The sequence below is a fragment of the Rhinopithecus roxellana genome, chromosome 19 (assembly GCF_007565055.1).
Source record: "Rhinopithecus roxellana isolate Shanxi Qingling chromosome 19, ASM756505v1, whole genome shotgun sequence".
Classification (NCBI taxonomy): Eukaryota; Metazoa; Chordata; class Mammalia; order Primates; family Cercopithecidae; genus Rhinopithecus; species Rhinopithecus roxellana.
The window spans coordinates 22,020,028-22,040,073 of record NC_044567.1 but is presented as its reverse complement, the minus strand read 5'-3'; the positions used below and the strand labels follow the sequence as shown (position 1 = coordinate 22,040,073).

The window sequence follows — 20,046 nt, the reverse complement described above, 5'->3', positions numbered from 1 at the left end:
AAAGATTCATTGCAATATGGAATCTGATGCCTTATCAATGACCCTTTTATACTCTGTTAAATTAGAATCCATTGGACTACATTAGACTTTGAATAGATCTTTTACTCATTTATTGTTTCATAACATCATGCATTGGAATTTATTTCAAAGTTCACTGAGTTATGCAGGTCAGAAAAGTCTAAGTATTAGGAAGCTTCAAGTTCATAGTACTGCTGGTTGCAAGGCCAAAATTCTGATTGTTGTTTCAGTGTTTGAATTTTATCATTGACAACAGTTGTTCATTGTTTCTCTTGAAGTAGCAGACTGACTTCATTCATTTTTGAGAAAATGCCTACTAAATATCTAAGTCTGAATAACCATAGTTTGTCTTTCAGTTATTCTTTCAAGTGAACTTGATGTTCCAGGAAAAAAGTTCAGCTTGCACCTCAAAAAGTTGCACAAGTACGTTTCCTTGAGACAGCTGCAACAGAAGTGCTTTAAGCATACTTCTCGAAGTTTGTCACATAGACTTTTTTTTGAGACAAAGTCTCACTCTCTCGTCCACATTGGAATGCAGTGGTGTGATCTTGGCTCACTGCACCCTCTGCTGTCCCGGTTCAAGCAATTCTCTTGCCTCAGCCTCCTGAGTAGCTGGGATTACAGGCACCTGCCACCTTGCCTGGCTAATTTTTGTATTTTTAGTAGAGACAGGGTTTCACCATCTTGGCTAGGCTGATCTTGAACTTCTGACCTCAAGTGATCCACCTGCCTCGGCCTCCCATAGTGCTGGGATTACAGGCATGAACCACTGCACCTGGCCCCACATAGACTATTAAAAAGATTTCTGTTGTCAGGGCGTGGAGGCTCATGCCTGTAATCCTAGCACTTTGGGAAGCCGTGGCAGAAGGATTGCTTAAGGCCAGGAATTCAAGAGTAGCCTGGGCAACATAATGAAACCCTATTTCTACAGGTGAATAAAAAAAGTAGGCCTGGTGGTGTGCTTCTGTAGTCCTAGCTACTTCAGAGACTGAGGCAGGAGGATTGCTTGAGCCCAAGAGTTTGAGACTGCAGTAAGCCATGATTGTATGACTGTACTCTAGCCTAGGTGACAGAGGGAGACCCTACCCCCCCCCCCCAAAAAAAAAAAAAGGAAAAAGCGTATGTATTTGTGGTTGATATTTAATACAATTAATATTTTTACAGCTTCCTCAAAGACATTCATAAGTGAAATATCTATTTTTGTGAGAGCGCTTGACAATTGAAGAATATAGTGATTTGGCTGGGCATGGTGGCTCACGCCTGTAATCCCAGCACTTTGGGAGGCCGAGGTGGGTGGATCACCTGAGGTCAGGAGTTTGAGACCAGTCTGACCCACACGGAGAAACCTCATCTCTACTAAAAATACAAAATTAGCTGGGCTTGGTGGCACATGCCTATAATCCCAGCTACTTGGGAAGGCTGAGGCTGGAGAATCGCTTGAAGCTGGGAGGTGGAGGTTGCAGTGAGCCGAGATCGCGCCATTGCACTCCAGCCTGGGCAACAAGAGCAAAACTCCCTCTCAAAAAAAAAAAAAAAAAAAAAAAAAGAATACAGTGATTCTAAGTACACCTTGGTTGGCACTGTCTTGATTTATGCTAAGGACGAATATCTTTACCCACCATTACTTTTGTACTGTCAGTGTAAGTGTCAGTATAATGAAAACGCCACATCTTAGTGTTATGATGAAAATAGTTTTGATCTAGGGAATAAAGTGTAGCTGTTACGGAGTAAAGCTCTTGACTGTCTCTTAATGTTGATCCTGAAAGGAAACAGACTTCATAGAAAATAGCAGCTGCAAAGCCTGTGGCAGTACTGAAGATGGTAATACTTGTGTAGAAGTAATTGTTACCAATGAAAATACGTCATGTACCTGTCCTAGCAGTGGCAATCTTTTGGGGTCCCCTAAAATAAAGAAAGGTAAGTAAATAGTTTCTTTTTAAAATCAACTCTTAATGCTATTCTTTCTTAATGTTAAATGTAAGAGCTTTTAGAGATTCTGTGAGCTGGAATTTTAAAACTGCTTTATAGTCCCAAGAATATCATATAATTAGGCCGGGCGTGGTGGCTCAAGCCTGTAATCCCAGCACTTTGGGAGGCCGAGTCGGGCGGATCACGAGGTCAGGAGATCGAGACCATCCTGGCTAACACGGTGAAACCCCGTCTCTACTAAAAACTACAAAAAACTAGCCGGGCGATGTGGCGGCGCCTGTAGTCCCAGCTACTCGGGAGGCTGAGACAGGAGAATGGCGTGGACCCGGGAGGCGGAGCTTGCAGTGAGCTGAGATCCGGCCACAGCACTCCAGCCTGGGTGACAGAGCGAGACTCCGTCTCAAAAAAAAAAAAAAAAAAAGAATATCATATAATTTAGTCAGATACTTAATATTTCCTTTTTCTTTATGTTCTTTGACGTATTTTTTGACAAAAACAAAAAAATGGTAAATTCCTAATCATATTTTCATTATTTAATTTACTTTCTACTTAAAAAAAAAAATCCTTCATTGGAAATGTTCTACTTTTAATAAGCCGTTAATTATGAGATTTTTCTGTGGTCCCCAGTGGGTTCACTCTTTGTCCTAATATACTTATTGGTATGTTAATTGTAACTCTCACTTGATTTATTCTCAGGCTTATCTCCACACTGTAATGGTAGTGATTGTGGATATTCATCTAGCATGGAAGGGAGTGAAACAGGTTCTCGGGAGGGTTCGGATGTTGCCTGCACTGAAGGCATTTGTAATCATGATGAACACGGTAGGTTCACATTAAGTTTCTCAGTTATTTCTACTACATGGCTGAGTTAAGAACATAACTAAAAAGGATTATTGATTTCTCCAGGTGATGACTCCTGTGTTCATCACTGTGAAGACAAAGAGGATGATGGTGATAGTTGTGTTGAATGTTGGGCAAATTCCGAAGAGAACAACATAAAAGGAAAAAATAAAAAGAAGAAAAAGAAAAGCAAGATATTGAAATGTGATGAACATGTAAGTGTCATAACTTATAATTCTTAAACCTTTGCTGTTGAGAGAACACTTGTTTTCCTTGGAGTGGCATATGTGCAGCTTAGCTGCTAGGATTTACTTTTTTAAGAATGAGTTCTTTATGCAGTTCCATTTGTTGCTCATCGTGTGAGAGCGTGTGTCGGGGGCACAGAGAGATGTGGTCATTTGTCCAACAGTCCTTGTGAGTTAGAAATTCAATTCTTCTTTTTATACTTTTAAATTTATAAGCTATGTAATCTTAAATTGTTTAGTCCCTATTATATTAGGTTCTAATAAGGTGAAGTGAATGTATATTGGCAGGTGTGGCATAGTGTCTAGTACATAGTAAGTGCCTGGTAAATTAATGCCAGCTGTTGCTATTACTTAGTATTCCTTCTAAAGGTTTAATACTATGTCAGGATTTTTTTTTTTTTTTAATTGAAATGGAGTCTCACTCTGTCGCCCATACTAGAGTGCAGTGGCACAATCTTGGCTCACTGCAACCTCTGTCTCCCAGGTTCAAGCAGTTCTCCTGCCTCAGCTTCCCAAATAGCTGGGATTACAGGCACATGCCACCATGGCTGGCTAATTTTTGTGTTTTCAATAGAGATGGTGTTTTGCCATGTTGGCCAGGCTGGTCTTGAACGCTTGACCTCAAGTGATCCACCTGCCTTGGCCTCCCAAAGTGCTGAGATTGTAGGTGTGAGCCACCGTGCCTGGCTTTTTTTTTTTTTTTTTTTTTTTTTTTCTTTAAAGAATAATTGCTATTATTTCATGCCTTTTTACCTGTGAAATCCTTTGCTGTGGTATCAGATCCAGAAGCTTGGAAGCTGTATTACAGATCCAGGTAATCGAGAGACCTCAGGAAATACCGTGCACACAGTGTTTCACCGTGACAAGACCAAAGATACACATCCTGAAAGCTGTTGCAGCTCTGAAAAGGGTGGGCAGCCACTACCTTGGTTTGAGCATAGGAAAAATGTACCACAGTTTGCAGAACCTACAGAAACATTGTTTGGTCCCGATTCTGGAAAAGGTGCCAAGAGCTTAGTTGAACTCCTTGTAAGTATTCCATGTGGTCTTACTGTATATAATGGTTTGGGAACAGGGTGGATGTGGGAGGGGTTAGTATTTGAGGGCTTAAGGTAGGTAGTGGAAGCAAGCTTATAAGAAATTAAGGGTAGCCGGGCGCGGTGGCTCAAGCCTGTAATCTCAGCACTTTGGGAGGCTGAGGCGGGTGGATCATGAGGTCAGGAGATCGAGACCGTCCTGGCTAACACGGTGAAACCCCATCTCTACTAAAAATACAAAAAACTAGCCGGGCGCGGTGGCGGGCGCCTGTAGTCCCAGCTACTCGGAGGCTGAGGCGGGAGAATGGCGGGAACCCAGGAGGCGGAGCTTGCAGTGAGCCGAGATCGCGCCACTGCACTCCAGCCTGGGCGACAGAGCGAGACTCCGTCTCAAAAAAAAAAAAAAGAAATTAAGGGTAGTATTTCATTATTCTTTGGGGGCTTCATTTCTGTCCTTCCACTCATGGTTTATGCATCTGCTCTGGAGCACGTTTCCATGGCTGCCTCTGTCTCAGTAGAAGACATTATAGGTACTCCTTGAGTTACAGTGGGGTTACATTCCAATAAACCCATTATAACTCAAAAATACTGCTGCGTCGAAAATACATTCAACACCCAATAAACCCTTTGTAAAGTTTAAAAAAAAAAAAAAATCCCACGTAAGGCTGGGTGAGGTGGCTCATGCCTGTAATCACAGCACTTTGCACTTTGGGAGACAGAGGTGAGCGGATCATGAGGTCAGGAGATCAACACCATCTTGGCCAACATGATGAAACACCGTCTCTACTAAAAATACAAAAATTAGCTGGACATGGTGGTGCACGCTAGTAGTCCCAGCTACTCGGGAGGCTGAGGCAGGAGAATCACTTGAGGCCGGGAGGCGGAGGTTTCAGTGAGCTGCGATCGTGCCACTGTAATCCAGCCTGGTGACAGAGTGAGACTTCCTCTCAAAAAAAAAAACCTGGCCGGGCGTGGTGGCTCACGCCTGTAAGCCCAGCACTTTGAGAGGCCGAGGTGGGCGGATCACGAGGTCAGGAGATCGAGACCCTCCTGGCTAACATGGTGAAACCCCGTCTCTACTAAAAATACAAAAAATTAGCCAGGCATGGTGGTGGGCACCTGTAGTCCCAGCTACTTGGGAGGCTGAGGCAGGAGAATGGCGTGAATCCGGGAGGCGGAGCTTGTAGTGAGCTGAGATGGCGCCACTGCACTCCAGCCTGGGCTACAGAGCACCCAATTAAAAAAAAAAAAAAACCTGAGTGTAAGTCAGGACCATCTGTAGTTGGGAGAAAGGATAGAGGTAGCATTATATTCAGGAGTCTGCCTCCTTGAAGCGGGTTACTATAAGCAAACTTTGCCTTTCTGATTGGCAAGTTATAGTAGCCACCCTTCCATACCAGGAAGAATGTACAGTTTGAACTAGAGGCTGCTTTCTTCTTTTACGTGTCATGTAGGATAAGACTCCAGTTCCTGAGACTTTTTACCTGATTCCAACTGACCCAATGCATAGTATAGGTAGCCCTTGGAGGAGGGGAGGAAGGAGAAGAGTGGTATCTTTTCCATTAGAGTCCTGATGAAACCAAATCCTTTGGAATATTAGCTTTTTTCTTTTTTTTTTTTTGAGAGGGAGTTTTGCTCTTGTTGCCCAGGCTGGAGTGCAATGGTGTGATCTCGGCTCACCACAACCTCTGCCTTCCGGGTTCAAGTGATTCTCCTGCCTCAGCCTCCCGAGTAGCTGGGATTGCAGGCTTGTGCCACCACGCCTGGCTAATTTTGTATTTTTCGTAGAGATTGGGTTTCTCCATGTTGGTCAGGCTGGTCTCAAACTCCCGACCTCAGGTGATCTGTCCACCTCAGCCTCCCAAAGTGCTGGGATTACAGGCGTGAGCCACCATGCCTGGCTAGTTTTTTTCTTTTTTATGGTTGTAAAGTTTAGTTTCAATATTTATTTATTTATTTATTTTTTGAGGAGTCTCCCTCTGTTGCCCAGGCTAGATAGAGTGCAGTGGCATGATCTTGGCTCACTCTAGCCTCTGCCTCCCAGGTTCAAGTGATTCTCCTGCCTCAGCCTCCCAAAATGCTGAGATTACAGGTGTGAGCCACCACCTGTATAAGTTCAATGTTTAAAAGTTTAAAAGTTTTAATGGGCCGGGCGCGGTGGCTCAAGCCTGTAATCCCAGCACTTTGGGAGGCCGAGACGGGTGGATCACGAGGTCAGGAGATCGAGACCATCCTGGTCTACACGGTGAAACCCCGTCTCTACTAAAAAATACAAAAAACTAGCCGGGTGAGGTGGCAGGCGCTTGTAGTCCCAGCTACTCGGGAGGCTGAGGCAGGAGAATGGCGTAAACCCGGGAGGCGGAGCTTGCAGTGAGCCGAGATCGCGCCACTGCACTCCAGCCTGGGCGACAGAGCTAGACTCCGTCTCAAAAAAAATAAATAAATTAAAAAAAAAAAAAAAAAAAGTTTTAATGGTTGTAAAAGTTTAATGGTGATGCTGTGTAACTTACTTCTTAAGTAAGAAATGGTTATCTTTTACTTAGTTTGTGGAGATGAATGTTTCAAGATAGGACTAGCTAGAGATAAGTCTGGCTACTTAAAATGTGGTAACTAGTTGTAACATCTTCAATTAGTTTTGTTGTTGTTGTTGGGTTTTTTTTTTTTTTTTTGAGAAGGAGTCTCGCTCTGTCACCAAGTGTGGAGTGCAGTGGCGCGATCTCCGCTCCCTGCAAGCTCCGTCTCCTGGGTTCACGCCATTCTCCTGCCTCAGCTTCCCGAGTAGCTGGGACTACAGGCGCCTGCCACCACACCCAGCTAATTTCTTTGTATTTTTAGTAGAGACGGGGTTTAACTGTGTTAGCCAGGATGGTCTCGATCTCCTCATCTCGTGATCTGCCTGCCTCGGCCTCCCAAAGTGCTGGGATTACAGGCGTGAGCCACCGTGCCCGGCCCAATTAGTTATTTTTTAAGACCAAGGTATGGTGGTAGTTTGCTAGGCTCATAGGCTTCTAGGAGAAATTATAGATTCAAGGTTTCAACTTAAGGGGTTAGATTTTATTCTCACTAATTTGTTAGGCAGAATGACATGATGCTTACTCTGCAAACACTCCAATTAAGGCTTTATGTGACCAAACTGAAACTAAAAAGTTAGACTGGTTTAATGTTTAGCTGTCCTCCATTACATATCTTTTTGCATTCTTAAGTCATAGTCTTAACTACTGCTTTGATTTGCAGGATGAGTCTGAATGTACTTCAGATGAGGAAATCTTTATCTCACAAGATGAAATACAGTCATTTATGGCTAATAACCAGTCTTTCTACAGCAATAGAGAACAATACCGACAGCATCTGAAGGAGAAATTTAATAAATACTGCCGCTTAAATGATCACAAGAGGCCCATTTGTAGTGGCTGGTTGACAACAGCTGGAGCAAATTAAATAAATAAAATAGCTCTGTCTTTCAATGAAACACTCACGATGACTACTGCGCCTTCTCTTTCGAAAAACTCTTAATTTAGTGACTTACGGCAAAATTTTATCTTAAATCAATGTGATTCTTTCTTGTTTTGGGAGACGGTGGAGGTATCCTCATTAGTTTGTTCTTTCTTCAGGCTTGTGTCTTTAGTTGCGTGGCTGCTCAGGCCTGCCATATGATTTAAGCCATCTCTTTTCATTAAATGTTTCTCTTCCTGTGAGACTTACTAAAGCAACTTAGTGGCAAAAAGTAATGTTGTACTTATAATTCTGTACAGAAATGACAATGAGCTGAATATATGGTTTTACAAAGTAGACATCCACCTGCAAAATGTTTGGATGTAATGTTAAAGCGCAATGTGCAAAATTTAAAATAAAGAATATTTATTAATATGCACAGTAAAATTTGGTGTACATGTTTCTACTTAATGTGTGGCAGTACTTTAGTATTTGCCACTTGTGGACTTAGTGCTTGTCCAGTGTTGATGTTAGAAAGGGTGAAGGGGCCGGGCGCGGTGGCTCAAGCCTGTAATCCCAGCACTTTGGGAGGCCGAGACGGGCGGATCACGAGGTCAGGAGATCGAGACCATCCTGGCTAACACAGTTAAACCCTGTCTCTACTAAAAATACAAAAAAATTAGCCAGGCGTGGTGGCGGGCGCCTGTAGTCCCAGCTACTCGGGAGGCTGAGGCAGGAGAATGGCGTGAACCTGGGAGGCGGGGCTTGCAGTGAGCTGAGATCCAGCCACTGCACTCCAGCCTGGGTGACAGAGCGAGACTCCATCTCAAAACTAAATAAAAAAAAAAAAGAAAGGGTGAAGGACAGATACAGACTGTTGAAGACAAAAATCTTCCTGTGATGAGAATTGACAACTGAGAAAAGCAGTTTTCCAGTCTTTTTCTTTTGAGGAGATACTTTAAATACTCGTTAACATCTTACTTTCCCATGAGACTTTAACTGTTTTATTAAAGGTTCCCTAATTCATAACACAAAGTACCTCCTAAATTCAGAGGTTCATATTGACCTAGAAGAATAAAAACAAAACTTGGCAGAATTTCAACCAAGGGTTGCTGGATAAGTAATTGCTCAACATGTAAGACTGGGCTCAGAAGGCTGCACTGAGAGCTAACCACATTGTGGGCTGTGCATGTGAGGTTCAGCCTTATCTGGTGTCCAGTAACAAAGTCACTGTAGTCTTACAGTTTACTGCTGTCACAGCTGTGAGTACCAAAGGAGAGAGTTTCCCCCAGGAATAGCATTTTGCTGACATTTAAAAGATCGAGTCAAATAGCTTGGTAGACACATGATGCTTAAGAGATTTGTGTCTACATGTTTATAATACTTGGTGGCAGCATACAAATTGTGGGACAGTCAGTACTTCTGTGCAATGGAGGTGGAGTGAATTTTATGTGCTTTTAAGCAGATTTTGAGTTAGATTTCAAGTGGGCAGCAGCAGAAATTTAGATTGAATTTTCATAGTGTCATTTCTTGGATCCACCTCCCGAGTTGTCTTTCAAATCTAAATGTTGTATAGGAATGAGGCAGAGGTAAAATGACTCCTGTTGGACCCTTTTTGATTTCATCCCAGAATCTAAAATATGACTGGGTCTCCCACAGCCCTTGGCTCAGAGGCGAATCCCCTCTTCACCACTGTTAGAGTCAAATGTTCTTTTGAGATCCCTAAAAGCAAAGGCTGATTTAATTCAGTTTTAATCTTTGCCATTGGGGCCAAACACAGGATAGGCAAATGAGTGTTTTTGAATGAATAAACAAGTCACATTCACTGCTTACTCCATTGCTTGCTGGAAGGGAGTCAGGTGGTTATTCAAAGATGCTTTTTCTTTAAGAGAATGGCTATATTAAGTACGCAGTTTTCAGCACTTTTAGCAAAGCGAGCTCTGCTCTGAACAAAACCAACAACCCAAGAAGCGATAATGATGTGAAGACAGTTTAGGAGCACATCCCTGGCCTAAGACTGGACTGCCTGTGGCCCAAAGCATGCTTCACCACTTCAGTATACTCATCTTTAAAATTAAGATACCAATATGTGCTATCTCAGAGCGTTTGTGCAGATTAGTTACTATATTTAAAATGCCTGCTGCACCATAAGCAACAAATGTTAGGTACTGTTTTATTCTTTGGCATATATCATGATACATTTGCTACAGTAGGGTAGGGGTAAGCGTGGGGGTCTAGGGCAGTTGGACACAGTGGGCCATTTAGGGTCAGAATTCCCCAGTACACGTGTACTTGGGAGTGTTTCAGTTTTCCGTGGCTAATACAGCCAAGGGATCAGGTAGGGTGAATGAGTCCTTCCCAAGGTCACCCAGCGTTGATGGCGGAGACACTCGGCGTTTTCTGGGCTGAATCCCTTCCGATCAGCCACCGGCGGGTTTGGGAGTGTGTGGAAGAGTGTTGGAGTCACCTTAAGTGCCCTTAATTCCTCATCCTGGCATTAGGGTTCAGGAGTAGAGAAGGGAGACTAAGCGGGACGCTTCAGTATGCGCGCTTGGGGCTGGAGGAATCCCCGCGCTAAACCTCGGTTTCCCTGACCCCAAAGGGAAGCGTTCACTGGGGAAACTGCGCCGCCAGCTGCCAGCACGCTCCCGCGCAGCCTGGTTTCCCTACGCCGGGGCGGGGCGGAGGGGCGGAGAGGCGGAAGGGGCGGGGCGGGGCGGGGCGGGGCGGGGCTTCCCTCAGAGGGCGGGGCGGCCGGGCCGCGGCGGCCTCCGACTGGATGCGGCGGATCGCCGGGGGCCTGAGGGTGGAGTCCCGGTCGGAGGCAGGCCGGGACTCTGGTGGGTCCAGGCGCGGCTCGGACGCCAGCAGGTCGGCGGCGGCGGCAGAAGAGCGGCCGGGCGTCAGCTCCTCGACCCCGGTGCCGCCCTCGTCCAGCGAGGTGGGCGGGCGGCGTGGGCCCATGGCCAGGCCCGGCATGGAGCGGTGGCGCGACCGGCTGGCGCTGGTGACGGGGGCCTCGGGGGGCATCGGCGCGGCCGTGGCTCGGGCCCTGGTCCAGCAGGGACTGAAGGTGGTGGGCTGCGCCCGCACCGTGAGCAACATCGAGGTGAGACCGGGCCGGGGGCGGGGACTTCGCGGGCGGGTCGTTTGCCCGGAGTCGGATTCACTTGCCCGCCACGCCGGGGCCCTTTGCTGTAGTGGGGGCGGCCTCTCGGATCCCTTAAGGCAGGTTTCTTCTTTCCCCTTAAGTCTCGTCTTTGAAGGAGCCGTTTCCCCTGACAGCCCCTGCTCGAGTTACCGAATCTCCGACCCCGGCATCTCGCTGCCCGCCCCTCGCTTCTGCCTAGGGTATTGGCCCGAGGAAAGGGGAAACCGGAGGTCGGGAATGGTGGTCTCACCCCTGTGGCCTTCTCACCCCGGGTGGCCAAGTGCCTCTAATCCCCAGAAGTCACCCACCACGCAGGGCAAGGTGGCTGGCCAACCAGATGGGCAGGAGCCAGAACTGAGGGTGGGGTTGGGGGTGGGAGCTTTACTGAAGAGCCTCAGCCCCGCCCCCTCACCTCGTGGGTAACTCATGCCCAGTGGCATGAGGAATGAATGGAATATTCATTAGTGGGCCTTCCTCCACTCTCCTGGGGCGAACAGAGTGGGTGAAATAGGGCGGAAACCTTGAGAGTATAAAGCAGCCTGGAACTCCTTACGCTTCTCTTGACGTGGGGTTGGGAGCCCTCAGAATTAAGAGAAAAATCAAGATGGCCATTTTGGAGCAGGGAGGAATTTCTGTCCTAGGCTCTCTCTGGATGTGCCCTGCAAACTCACTCTCAGTGTTGAGCTAGTGCTTAGCTGCAGGGCTTTATCTCCACCGTGCTCAAAGTCCTCAGGCAGGGAAAGGGTAAGGAGGCCTTGGGTGGGGGCAGAGGAAGAAGGTATACAGGAAGGAGGACTGTCCCCTCCCCTGCTGCTGACCAAAGGTACACTTTATAACCCAGATAATCCCAAGGTCACCTGGCTCCATCACTGCCCCACTCTGCCCTCCCTTTATTCTATTCTGAGGAGCTCAGGACCCAGCCCAGCCTTGGAGCCCAGAGGATCAAGCCAGGGATTAAACAACTGGATTCCCTAGTTCCGAAGTGACTCTTGCCTTCTCACCTACTCCCCTACCGCAAACTAGCCAGGAAGTGGGGTCTGAGCCCCAAGGGGATCCCCAGGCCGATCACTCAGTCCCAGGGTGACTCCATGTCTGAGAGGAGAATGCCCCTGTTGTGAGAGGGTGATGACATGATGTAGATCATTACTGAGGGGAGGTAGGGAGATCAGGTGGCACAGGTGGGGCAACAGAAAGGCAGTGACAGGGAGAAATACATTCTGAGCGCATCCCTTCTGGTTTTCTTGTGGCAGGAATTTTGGGTCTAGAGGAGGAAGTGGGAAGATGTGTGCCAGGGGAGGGGAGAGCTGCAGGCTTCCTTGCCCACAGTCTGCTTTGATTGATTGATTCGTTGATGTTAAAGCAGAATTTGGGTCCTAGCTTCCTACAGAGAAAACTCCTGTTTCCTGAAGTGATCAAATGTGGGTAAAATCTGGTGAAAGGGGGGTATCTGATTCTCAGAGGACTATACCTTTTGAACTCACAGAAAGTTAAAGCAGAAAAGAATGTCCCAAGACACCCGATCCAGTCCTTTATTCCTGGCTCGTCTTGGGAGGAGGAAGGGGCTCCAGGCCAGGGCAGCTGGCCAAGCTGCCCTTCCTCTAGGGCACCGCATGCTTCCTCCCCCTCGCCCATGTCTACACAGTCACCTTCACAAGGCTCAAGTGCCCAGTCACTGGCTTCCAAAGAAGGCCACAGAGCATGTTTTCTTCTTGCCTCTGAATGTCAGCTTCCCCCTGGGCTGCCTCTCAGTGGCTCTGCCTTCTGAGGTCTTTCTCGGCATGCTGAGGGCCTGGAGATGCACAGGGCATGCCCGATGGCACCTGCCACCTGACTTGCCTCATAGTCTCCTGAGAAACCTCAGAGGGGAGGGTGGTGCACCAGGGCTCAGAGAGAAATAATCTGTCCTGACTTTCTGACCCCTCCTTTAGGTAGGGAGAGAAGATTGGCAGCTGGGCTTGGTTGAAAGGCATGTCTGAGAACTCTGAGCCAGCTGGCTGCAGTTTGCAAGGGGAGGGGAATAGTTCAGAGATGAGGGACTGGCTGACACAATGCAGGAGAAGAAGCTGGGTTAACCAGACCAGTGACTCTTGGCGCTGGTGGAGAAGCATGAAGTGGTGGAGAGGCGCATATTACCTATGGGCAAAAGAGGTATTCCTGTTGGGGAAGAGGCAGAAAAGAGAGAGCTCTCCATTCCCTAGATCCCTGGCCCCTGCTCCACCCAGGACTTGAGTTTATTTATTTACTTATTTATTTGAGACAGAGTCTTGATCTGTCACTCAGGCTGGAGTGCAGTGGCATGACCTCAGCTCACTATAACCTCTGCCTCCTGGGTTCAAGTGATTCTTGTGCCTCAGCCTCCCAAGTAGCCACACACCCAGCTCATTTTTGTGTTTTTGGTAGAGATGGGGTTTCACCAAGTTAGCCAAAGCTGGTCTCAAATTCCTGACCTCAAGTGGTCCACCCGCCTTGGCCTCCCAAAGTGTTGGGATTACAGGCGTGAGCCACCACGCCCAGCCAAGACTTGAGTTTATAGTGAGGTTTCTCCATTGATCACAACCTTTTCCCTCCGTCACTCAGGGAGCACTGTCATCCCTTGGACTTTGACCAAAGAGGACAAACTTAGGGGATGCGCAGTTCAACATCTACGTGGCTGAAAGTCAGCTGCCAAAGGAGCGTGTTTTATGAGTGTGACAGGGATGGGGGTCTGAGGCTGGCTGGGGAGCCGTGGGAGTGAGCTGCTCACCCCAGTCAGACCCCTGTTGGGTTTCATAGGAGCTGGCTGCTGAATGTAAGAGTGCAGGCTACCCCGGGACTTTGGTCCCCTACAGATGTGACCTATCAAATGAAGAGGACATCCTCTCCATGTTCTCGGCTATCCGTTCTCAGCACAGCGGTGTAGACATCTGCATCAACAATGCCGGCTTAGCCCGGCCTGACACCCTGCTCTCAGGCAGCACCAGCGGTTGGAAGGACATGTTCAATGTAAGAGCTCCAAGCCTCCATCTTCCAGGTGGAGGGTGGGGAGGAGAGAGGGGAGCCAGGGGTTTGTGAACCAGAGTGCAGCTGGAGATGGAACATCTAGGAAGAGGGAGCTTCAGGTTCCCACCTGGGGCATCTTGACTCTCTCCTGGCTTCTTGCCCTACCAGAGGGATAGGGAGTAGATGAATGGCCATATCAGCTCTTCTCTTCTTTGAGCCCCTGGAGGTAGGTTTTTTTTTTTTTTTTTTTTTTTTTTTTTTTTTTTTTTTTTTTTTTTGAGGTGGAACCTTGCTTTGTCACACAGGCTGGAGTGCAGTGGCATGATCTTTGCTCACTGCAACTTCCGCCTCCCGGGTTCAAATGATTCTCCCTCCCGGGTTCAAACGATGAAGGAGAGGGGCTTCAGCCTCCTGAGTAGCTGAAATTACAGGCGCCCACCATCACTACCCGGCTAATTTTTTTGTATTTTTAGTAGGGACGAGGTTTCACCATGTTGGCCAGGCTGGTCTCAAACTCCTGATCTCAGGTGACCTGCCCACCTCAGCCTCCCAAAGTGCTGGGATTACAGGCGTGAGCCACCACGCCCAACCTGGAGGTAGTTCTTAAAGTCTAGAGTGATTTCCTTGTGTTAGAAGAAAGATTGTTAGGGGAGAGAACTGCTGCCTGGTGGATGTTTCCCACTTGTCATCCCTGTGCCTGGGTGCTTGGGAACGTGATGTTATGGGAAGAAAAGGAAGAAAGAGACAAGAGATGATATTCTTACCTAGCCTCACTAGTAACTATGTGACTTTAGGCAGGTTGGTTACCTTCTTTGAGCTTCAGTCTTGTCACATTTAATTGGGATGAACATACCTCTGTCATCAATATCTGGGGTCACAACTCCAATGTCCCCTGGGGCCAGGTAGGTACATAAAGGAGTAAGGGAGGTTAGGAGGGGTCCACAGTGTGGGGAAGGACACAGCCACTACTCAAATCCTACATAGTTCCTCTATGGTGGTGTGGTCCCTGTGTGGCCTGGTTTTTTTTTGTTTGTGTGTTTTTTTGAGACGGAGTCTTGCTCTGTCACCAGGCTGGAGTGCAGTGGCATGATCTTGGCTCACTGCAACCTCCACCTTCCAGGTTCAAGCTATTCTCCTGCCTCAGCCTCCTGAGTAGCTGGGACTAGAGGCACGCACCACCACGCCCAGCTAATTGTTTTGTATTTAGTAGAGATGAGGTTTCACCATGTCGGCCAGGATGGTCTCTATTGCCTGATCTCATCATCCGCCCACCTCGGTCTCCCAAAGTGCCAAAGTGCTGGGATTACAGGCGTGAGCCACCGCGCCTGGCTGATCTTATGATTTCTTTGAGAGAAGTGGGGAGTCTGATATTATGTGATACCCCCCACTCCCATTCACTAAAATGTCAGCTCCATGAGGGCAAGGATTTTTATCTGTTTTGTTCTCTGGTATAGCTTGATCCCATAAGCACTCAAAAGATAGTTATTGAATAAATGAAACTTTCCAGTACATGTTGGAAGGGTATTTAAAATGTTTTGAAACCAGGCACAGGCCAAACCCAACTTTCAGGACATGGGTTTTCAACTTGTGGATGGTATGATGGGGTGATAGTAGGGTATGAAAGTATCCTGAGAAGTTGAAAGCAGTGTGTGAATGGGATGTTCTTCTCTCCTCACAATCCTTTCCCATCTGCTGACAGTAGACTTAGCACCTCATCTTAGCACCTCATAGATGCTTGGGCCTAGAAATGAAACCATGAAAATTAAGCCCTCAGCCTTCTTGGAGATCAGAGCCATGGTCCTCACTCACAGCACATGGGTCTCTAAACCTGGACCTTAACTCGCCCATCTGTAAAGTGAGGGACTTACATTAAATTCCTACAGCTCCTTTCAGTTTGAACATTATCTAAATCTATTAGGATCATCCTATAAGGCATCTTCTCTTTCCCTGCCCCTGATCCCCTAGACCTGGGAGATTTACTCACCTGGTCCCAGGGGATCTCTTTCTCCTACTCTACCTGCCAGGAGCTGAGTTCTCTGCCTCACAAGCCCACATTGCCAAGAAGATGAGAAACAGGGCTGGAAACCTCCCTGTCCTGGGACGCATCTCTTCCTACTGCCATGAACACCAAGGCAGGTTCACACCAAAGGTGTTCCGTTTCTCATGGCAGGCTCTGACACCTGATTAAGAGAAACATCTGATCTCCTGCTGGTTCCCTCTCTTCCTAAGAGGAGAGGCCTGAGGGCCTGCTAAAAGCTTTATCTCTGCTTGTCCTCTGGGTGAGGCTAATGAGTGGGGCCAATGGGTGGGGCAGCGTAGGTGCTTTGCAGCAGACACGCCTTCAGACCTCTGTTCCCTGAAGGGTGGGGATGTGGGGGTCGCCTCTGCCAGAGGGAGTAGGAGTGAGAAGTTACCTGACCCTCTAGAGTCTCCAGTGCCTAGTCTTGTAGCTGTAACCCAGGTTAAACGAAGGCACAGAAAGGAGGGTCAGGCCTTCTCCACTCATCTCAAGGGAGGGGATGGGGAAGGAGCAGAGAGTAGCTGAGGAAGGCAGGGAAAGGCTAGGCTCTGTGCCAGAGGAGAGAGATTTGTAAGCCATTTTGGTAAGGATTTTGAGCAGTTTAGGAGGGAGCAGGGCCAGACTCCCATAGTGAAGAGAAGAGTAGGGTATTTGGGGGAAGAAATGGAAATGATTCCCTATGGAATAAGAGGGTCTGTGCTACTGTTCATAGAGGAGATGGCCAAGACAGAGTCTCCTGAGTCAGGAGTGGGTTTGAAGGGTTTCCATTCTTGTTTGCAGGAACTTGGGGGGTCAGCCAGGTGAGGAGCTACCTCTGCTATCAACTGGGGGTTGCAGCTTTAAGGAGAGGGGCAACTTGTGTAGAAAACAAGGTGCCCTGTGCCTGTGGCTGGTCTCTGGGAGGACCTGGACACTGTTTTGGAATGCCACACTGCCCCCTTCCCCCCTAGCATTCTGTGGCTCCATCATTTGCTCAGTTGGGCTGGAGTGGAGACACCTCATTGCCCTCCCTGGCCTGCAGGTGAACGTGCTGGCCCTCAGCATCTGCACACGGGAAGCCTACCAGTCCATGAAGGAGCGGAATGTGGACGATGGGCACATCATTAACATCAATAGGTGAGGGCAGGTGGCCAAGGGGTACCACTCACCCACCAGGCTGGGTAATGTGCTGCAGCTCACCTGACCTCTTTGGACCTCAGTTTCCTTGGTGGGAAAGTACGGATTTAATACCCGAATGGCACAAGTATGGTGAGGGAAAGAATAATGTTGTCAAGTACCATCCCCTGGTTGGTTGGAATGGGCAGCTCAGTTCCTTCCCTCTACAGCTGAAGCCTGAGGCCTCTCCTGGGACTGAGTGCCTCTATTCCTCAGGCCTGGGGATGAACCCCACCTCATGGCACAAAGAAAGACTATGTACAGTATCTGCCACTGGGGAGCTCCAGTCTGAGGGGGAACATGGCCTCCACTTGCCCTGAGATGTCCCAATAGAACCATATCAGTGAACATACAGATTAGATGGAAAGAGTTTTGACATTCTGCACCACCAGGCGAGTGCATTCTGTGGTCAGCTTAGGGATAACTTCCAGGAAAAGGAGGGTTTTCCGAAGCTGTTTGAATAACCAAAATTAGATTAGTGAGCTGTGAGATGGCCACTAGAGGTCCCCTTTAGAAGGCTTTCCGGTGCACATCTGGGTGGTGGGGCTGACCAGGTATGGCAGGGGCACTGCTGGTCTCCCTGGAGCTTCATTCTCTCCTCTTTCCCCTTCCTCTCCCCACCCAGCATGTCTGGCCACCGAGTGTTACCCCTGTCTGTGACCCACTTCTATAGTGCCACCAAGTACGCCGTCACTGCGCTGACAGAGGGACTGAGGCAAGAGCTTCGGGAGGCCCAGACCCACATCCGAGCCACGGTGAGGCTGTGGCCTAGCCCTGGTGGGGACGGGGTGGCGCAGGCCCTCCCTACCCACACACACCGTTCAGGAAGCCCATGTTCAGAATGTGCCGCTTAGAGCTCCCGGGAGTGGACTGGCACAGAAGTGGGTGCTGCTGCTCCCGGCATGGTCCTGTGCAGCCCTTCATTTCCTCATTTCACTGATCCAGGAGCCAAGGACCAGACTTAGACTTTGAGCTGGGAGGGGGCTGACCTGAGGGAAAGCAAGGGACTGTGGGAAACCAGGTGCACAGTGGCTGGAAACCAGGACTCCGGGCTCTTCTCTTGAAGGCCGCGTGATCGTGAGTGAGTCACTGAACCTCCCCAAGCCTCGGCCTTCTCACTTGTGAAAAGGAGATGATGAGCTTTTTAGGGACACTTTTTTGTGAAACGTTTACCTGACATATAGGAAAGGCTCTGTAGATGGTAGGTATCACTGTGGTCACTGCCAGCGGCAGCTTCGGAGGGAGGAAGCGGCTGCTGGATGTTGGGCAGCCATCACTGTGAAGCTGGGGTTCTGTGGCCTCCATCTTCTCCCCTCAACCTCCCCAAGGCCTGACAAAGCTCAGCCCCTGAGCAGGCCCTCTCTGTTGGCCCAGTGCATCTCTCCAGGTGTGGTGGAGACACAGTTCGCCTTCAAACTCCACGACAAGGACCCTGAGAAGGCAGCTGCCACCTATGAGCAAATGAAGGTGGGGCCTCCCTCTGGGCCTGGTGAAGCCACTGACTCCCTAAATGAAGGCAGAGGGAACCTTAGCCTTCAGACTCCACCCTTCCAGCTTTTGTAGCTCCTCCTGGAGGGCTGGGGTGGACATGTGGATGCTGCAGAGGAGCTCAGTGGTGGGAGGGAATTTGAGTCCCTTCTGTCCTTGTCTCAACCCGTTCCCCTGGTGCTCTCAGTGTCTCAAACCCGAGGATGTGGCCGAGGCTGTTATCTACGTCCTCAGCACCCCCCCACACATCCAGGTGAGTCTGGCCCTGACTGTCCACTTGCTGGAGGAACCCAACCAGCCCCAGAGGAGGGGAGCAGGGAGCCCTGCAGGGCTAGGGGAGAGTGTCGCAGCTGTCTCATGCCTTGTGCCTTCCACAGATCGGAGACATCCAGATGAGGCCCACGGAGCAGGTGACCTAGCGACTGTGGGAGCTCCTCCTTCCCTCCCCATCCTTCATGGCTTGCCTCCTGCCTCTGGATTTTAGGTGTTGATTTCTGGATCACTGGATACCACTTCCTGTCCACACCCTGACCAGGGGCTAGACAATTTGTTTGAGATTTTTATTATCATCTTGTCAAATTGCTTCGGTTGTAAATGTGGAAAATGGGCTGGGGAAAGGAGGTGGTGTCCCTAATTGATTTACTTGTTAACTTGTTCTTGGTCCCCCTGGGCTCCTTGGCCTTTGTCTGCTCTCAGTCTCTTCCCTTTGATATGGGAAAGGAGTTGTGGCCAAAATTCCCCCCATCTTCTTGCACCTCACCCTCTGTGGCTCAGGGCTGGGGTGGCAGAGGGAGGCCTTCACCTTATATCTGCGTGGTTATCCAGGGCTCCAGACTTCCTCCTCTGCCTGCCCCACTGCTCCCTCTCCCCCTTCTCGTTCTCCTTCTGGGGTCTCCAGCCCAATCTTGGCTTCTTGTCCCCTCGTGGGGTCATCCCTCCACTCTGACTATGGCAGCAGAATACCAGGGCCTGGTCCAGAGGATTTCATGGTGATCATTAAAAAAGAAAAATTGCAACCAATCTGCCTTGGCTTCAGGAGTGTCTTTCCATTCTTTCCCCTTCTCTGTGATCAGGGGTGCTTGTGTCTCAGAATTTCTTCCAGGTCGGTCCCACCTGGGACCTACCCGGTGGGTGGATTGGGGGCCTCACTCATGGGAGTATGGATTACCTTAGGTAGCAGGAATGGGTTTGTTTGGGCCTTGAAAACGTGTAGGAGTTTGACGAAGCGAAGAAGACAGGTGTGCAAGGTTGAGAGGCCTGGAAGAGCATGCAGTGCTGTGCGAACAGCACAGAACTTAAGTGCAGGAGCAAGATGGGGCTGAAGAGGCAGCTCCTTCCTGCCTTCCTGGATCGCTGGGGGGCTGAGTGCTGCGCAAAAGTCTCGCCATTACCTGTGGGACGGGGGCGTTAGTGGGCTTATCAGCAGGGACAGGACAGGCTCAGAGTCACTTAGGAAGAGAATCAGCGGCCAGGGATAGGAAGTGACTGTTGGGGTCCTCCTGCTGGCTGGTGATGAGCTAGTGAGTAGTAGTTCTGGGGAAAATCACCAGCGCCGGGATCGGGGGAGGGAGGCAACAAGACTGAATTGGTTGACCAGGAAGGCCAACCCATTTCCTTAAAGTGCCCTTCGCTGGTGCGTGGATGAATGCGGTCTCGGGCCTCCTGGACCTCGAGGAACACAGGACGCAGCCGGTAGTACGGCCAGCTCAACTCGCTGCTCCTCTAGCCCTGTAGGAGGTGCTGTGGGGACAG

General features: G+C 49.0%; 2 protein-coding genes across 5 annotated transcripts in view; both read left to right on the top strand.

The window, feature by feature from the left end:
* Positions 1 to 7,948, top strand: part of GGNBP2 (gametogenetin binding protein 2) — a 51,923-nt gene extending 43,975 nt beyond the window's left edge. For all 3 annotated transcript variants that reach the window (XM_010376881.2, XM_010376880.2, XM_030923361.1), the window contains 5 exons: positions 1,785 to 1,935; positions 2,644 to 2,769; positions 2,854 to 3,002; positions 3,813 to 4,061; positions 7,304 to 7,948. In XM_010376881.2, coding sequence (XP_010375183.1) covers positions 1,785 to 1,935; positions 2,644 to 2,769; positions 2,854 to 3,002; positions 3,813 to 4,061; positions 7,304 to 7,507 — 879 coding nt within the window. In that variant the 3' untranslated portion in view covers positions 7,508 to 7,948. The remainder of the gene's footprint in view (positions 1 to 1,784; positions 1,936 to 2,643; positions 2,770 to 2,853; positions 3,003 to 3,812; positions 4,062 to 7,303) is intronic.
* Positions 7,949 to 10,250: 2,302 nt separating this feature from the next.
* On the top strand, positions 10,251 to 19,314 carry DHRS11 (dehydrogenase/reductase 11). 2 transcript variants are annotated; one of them, XM_010376876.2, is made up of 7 exons: positions 10,251 to 10,610; positions 13,425 to 13,634; positions 16,673 to 16,767; positions 17,432 to 17,561; positions 18,181 to 18,273; positions 18,482 to 18,547; positions 18,672 to 19,314. In XM_010376876.2, the coding sequence occupies exons 1-7, from the start codon at positions 10,281 to 10,283 to the stop codon at positions 18,711 to 18,713; spliced, it is 966 nt and encodes a 321-aa protein (XP_010375178.2). In that variant the 5' UTR covers positions 10,251 to 10,280; the 3' UTR covers positions 18,714 to 19,314. The 2 variants fall into 2 exon arrangements, with proteins under 2 accessions (XP_010375178.2, XP_010375179.2); XM_010376877.2 differs by lacking the exon at positions 18,181 to 18,273.
* The last annotated feature ends 732 nt before the right edge of the window (positions 19,315 to 20,046 follow it).

What these genes read in the sequence shown, in the direction of transcription:
- DHRS11 (XM_010376876.2), top strand. Translation starts at nt 10,281, where the DNA reads ATGCGGCGGATCGCCGGGGGCCTGAGGGTGGAGTCCCGGTCGGAGGCA. An exon ending in AGACCCACATCCGAGCCACG is followed by an intron (nt 17,562 to 18,180) that starts GTGAGGCTGTGG and finishes CTGTTGGCCCAG; the next exon opens with TGCATCTCTCCAGGTGTGGT. An exon ending in CCACCTATGAGCAAATGAAG is followed by an intron (nt 18,274 to 18,481) that starts GTGGGGCCTCCC and finishes TGGTGCTCTCAG; the next exon opens with TGTCTCAAACCCGAGGATGT.